The 3,327-nt window shown below is 32.9% G+C and overlaps 1 protein-coding gene across 1 annotated transcript; it reads left to right on the top strand.

Moving 5' to 3' along the window:
* Positions 1–1,945: 1,945 nt before the first annotated feature.
* On the top strand, positions 1,946–2,914 carry LOC131276833 (olfactory receptor 7A17-like). Its single transcript, XM_058290406.1, has one exon. It carries the CDS (start codon positions 1,946–1,948, stop codon positions 2,912–2,914), a length of 969 nt encoding a protein of 322 aa, XP_058146389.1.
* The last annotated feature ends 413 nt before the right edge of the window (positions 2,915–3,327 follow it).

The raw sequence follows: 3,327 nt of genomic DNA, 5'->3' as shown, positions 1-3,327 counted from the left end.
GAAATTGCTCAACTGTCTTCTGTCTGTAACATTTGGTTTATTTTGTATTTTCACTAGCAATGAATGACACTCATATTGCTTCATATCATCATGAGCAATTGGTATTGTCCGTGTTTAGGTGTTTTTCTGTTTTAATAAACATGTGATACTATATCATTGCAGTTTTAATTTTGCATTTCATTACTGACAAATAATTTTGAGCATCTTTTGGCATATGCTTATTTGACAATTATGCATGTTCTTGGTTAAGATTCTGCTTAGATATTTTGCCCATTTTTAAAAGGCTGTCTCCATTCTTATTGTTGTATGTTAAGTGTTCTGTCTATTTTTAATACAAATAATTTATATGTGTTTTGCTAATATTTTCCCCAAGTCTGTTGATTCTCTTTTCATTCCCTTACCAATGACTTTCACAAAACACATGTTTTCCAATTTAATAATGTGTAACTTACACAGTTTCTTTTACCATGCATAGTCCTTTGGGTTATATAACTAAACACTCATCGACAAACCAATGACATTTGATTTTCATTTATGTCTCTTTCTAGAAATTTCATACTTCACATTTTACATATAATTGTGTCATTCACATTGAGTTAATTTGTGTAATATACACAATCTGTTTCTAATTTCCTTTAAGTCTGCACATTTGCATGCCATTGCTCCAGCATAATTTGCTAAAAAGCCCATGCTTTCTCATTTGAATTGACTTTTCTTATTGTCACAGATAAACAGACGGCATTTCTGTGGATCTATTTCTCGGCCATTACATATAAACATACATATAAACATTACATATAAACATACATATAAACATTACATATAAACATACATATAAACATTACATATAAACATTAGTTTATATGTTTATTTCAACAAGGTAATAGTGTTTAATCACTTTATTATAGTATATCTTGATAGCAGTTAGCATGAAGAACAACATTCTTGTTCTTCAGTATTGTTTAGGTTAGCTAGTAAGTATCAGGGAAAATATTTCCTAAAACTTCCCTTATCTTCTTTAGTATTATATTAGCTTTCTATGTTTTTTATCTTTCCATATATATTTTAGAATTAGTTTGTCAATATCGTAAAAATTATTTGCTGGCATTTAGAACTGGTTTGAGTTGAACTTTAGATCAGGTTGGACTGAATGGATTGGGAGAGACTGTAAACTGCAACACAATCTGTAATGCATGCTGTGTAGCAGTGCTCCAAAATGTATTCATCAAATGCAATGAATGCACCACAGTAATGAAAGTTGTTGTTGATGTGGGAGGAGAGGGAGGTGTGGAGATTGGGGTATATGGGAACCTCTCATATTTTTTAGTGTAACATTAAGTGTGATCTAGGTTTCTTTTTTTAAAAAGATCAGTTTGGAAAGAAACCACATCTTTATAATTTTGTGTCTATTGCACTTAACCCTGATTACCTGTAATCATTTAATTAATTACTTTCATCTTTTTATTATACTAAATTATATAAAACTTAATATTTCCCTTTTTATTCATTTTCAAGTATTCAATTTGGTAATATCAATTATATTCAGAATATTGTGCAAACATCACTAATATCCATTACCCCAAGGGCTTCTTTACAAGGTACAAAATGAGCAGTCAAAATGTTTACTGATTATAATCAATTCTAAAAGAATTCTTAATGTGAAATATTATTGTGAGAAAATGTTCACAATTTTGGACAAGGATAGCAAGTTAGAAATACCATGAAGGAGATGAAGGAGTATTTGTTTTCCCTGGTATATTCAGGTAAAGGGTTCTACATATTATCTTTCTTTCTTTCTATCTTTTTATCTATCAATCTATCTATCTAATAAAAATCATTAACTTAATGAGTTTGAAAACTATAGAAGTTATGATAATTTCCTGCTTCCTTCTTGTGGCTTAATCTGCATTTCTCTGCTCTCTTTTCCAGTAGTATCATCAGCTACATGGAACCAGAAAACCAAATATACGTTTCAGAATTTATCCTCCTGGGTCTCTCAGAAGATACTGATGTGCAGCCCTTCCTCTTTGGACTGTTCTTGATTATGTACATGGTCACCTTCATTGGTAACCTGCTCATCATCCTGGCCATCATCTCAGACTCCCACCTCCACACACCCATGTATTTCTTCCTCTCTAACTTGTCTTTTACAGATATCTGTTTCACCTCCACCACTGTCCCAAAGATGCTGCTGAACTTCCACACAGAAAGCAAAATTATAACTTATGAAACCTGCATTATCCAGATGTATTTTTTCATGCTTTTTGGACAATTAGATAGCTACCTCTTGATGGTGATGGCCTATGACCGCTTTGTGGCCATCTGTCACCCTCTGCACTACACAGTCATCATGAACCCCCATCTCTGTGGCCTCCTGCTGCTGGCATGCTGGTTATTGAGTGTTTTAGTGTCTCTTTTACATGGCTTAATGGTTTTGAGGTTGACTTTTTGTACAGTGTTGGAAATGCCCCATTTTTTCTGTGAAATTAATCAGGTTATCCAACTTGCTTGTTCTGACACCTTCCTCAATGAATTAGTGCTGTTTATTGTATTTGGACTTCTGGCTGTTATTCCACTCACTGGAGTCATTTACTCTTACTCTAAGATTTTATCCTCCATTTTGAGAATTTCAACACGTGGGGGAAAGCATAAAGCTTTTTCTACTTGTGGGTCTCACCTCTCAGTAATGTCCTTATTTTATGGTACATGTCTTGGGGTGTATCTTAGTTCTGCTGCTACCCAAAACTCAAGGGCAAATGCCATAGCCTCAGTGATGTACACAGTGGTCACTCCCATGATGAACCCCTTTATCTATAGTCTTAGAAACAAGGACATGAAGCTTGCCTTTAAAAAGTTGACAAACACTCTTTCTATAAAAGAATTACTTGTCTCAAATTTAGAAAAATTCCCCTGATTAACAGAGTTGAAACACTGAGAGATAAAAATTTAGATACTCACATATGTGTATAGAAAAAATATGTTACTTGCCTGATTTTCAGCATTCTACATCTTTAAATATATTTATCAAATCCACCTCTTTCTTCCATATTTTATTTTGAATCAAAGAGTCTCTCTTATAGCATTCTCTAGAATCAGTATTAAAGGCAGAAACAGTTGCCAGAATTTTCAGAAGCAAACTAGTTAATACACATAATTTGGTATTTATAAAATTGTCAGAGATACCGGAAGGATGAAGGTGTACGGCAGTTGCTGCCAGGACAAAGCAACCACTTTTTTAAAAAAGTATCAAAATCAATTTTGTAGAAACATATTGACAAACTTACAATTCATTTAATTTGTACAATCAAATATATTTGCTATAATCAT

Source organism: Dasypus novemcinctus, chromosome 30 (assembly GCF_030445035.2).
Source record: "Dasypus novemcinctus isolate mDasNov1 chromosome 30, mDasNov1.1.hap2, whole genome shotgun sequence".
Lineage (NCBI taxonomy): Eukaryota > Metazoa > Chordata > Mammalia > Cingulata > Dasypodidae > Dasypus > Dasypus novemcinctus.
The sequence above is the reverse complement of the archived record's forward strand: the minus strand, read 5'-3'. Positions and strand labels throughout refer to the sequence as shown.

Coding starts and splice junctions, on each gene's coding strand:
- LOC131276833 (XM_058290406.1), top strand. CDS start 1,946: ATGGAACCAGAAAACCAAATATACGTTTCAGAATTTATCCTCCTGGGT.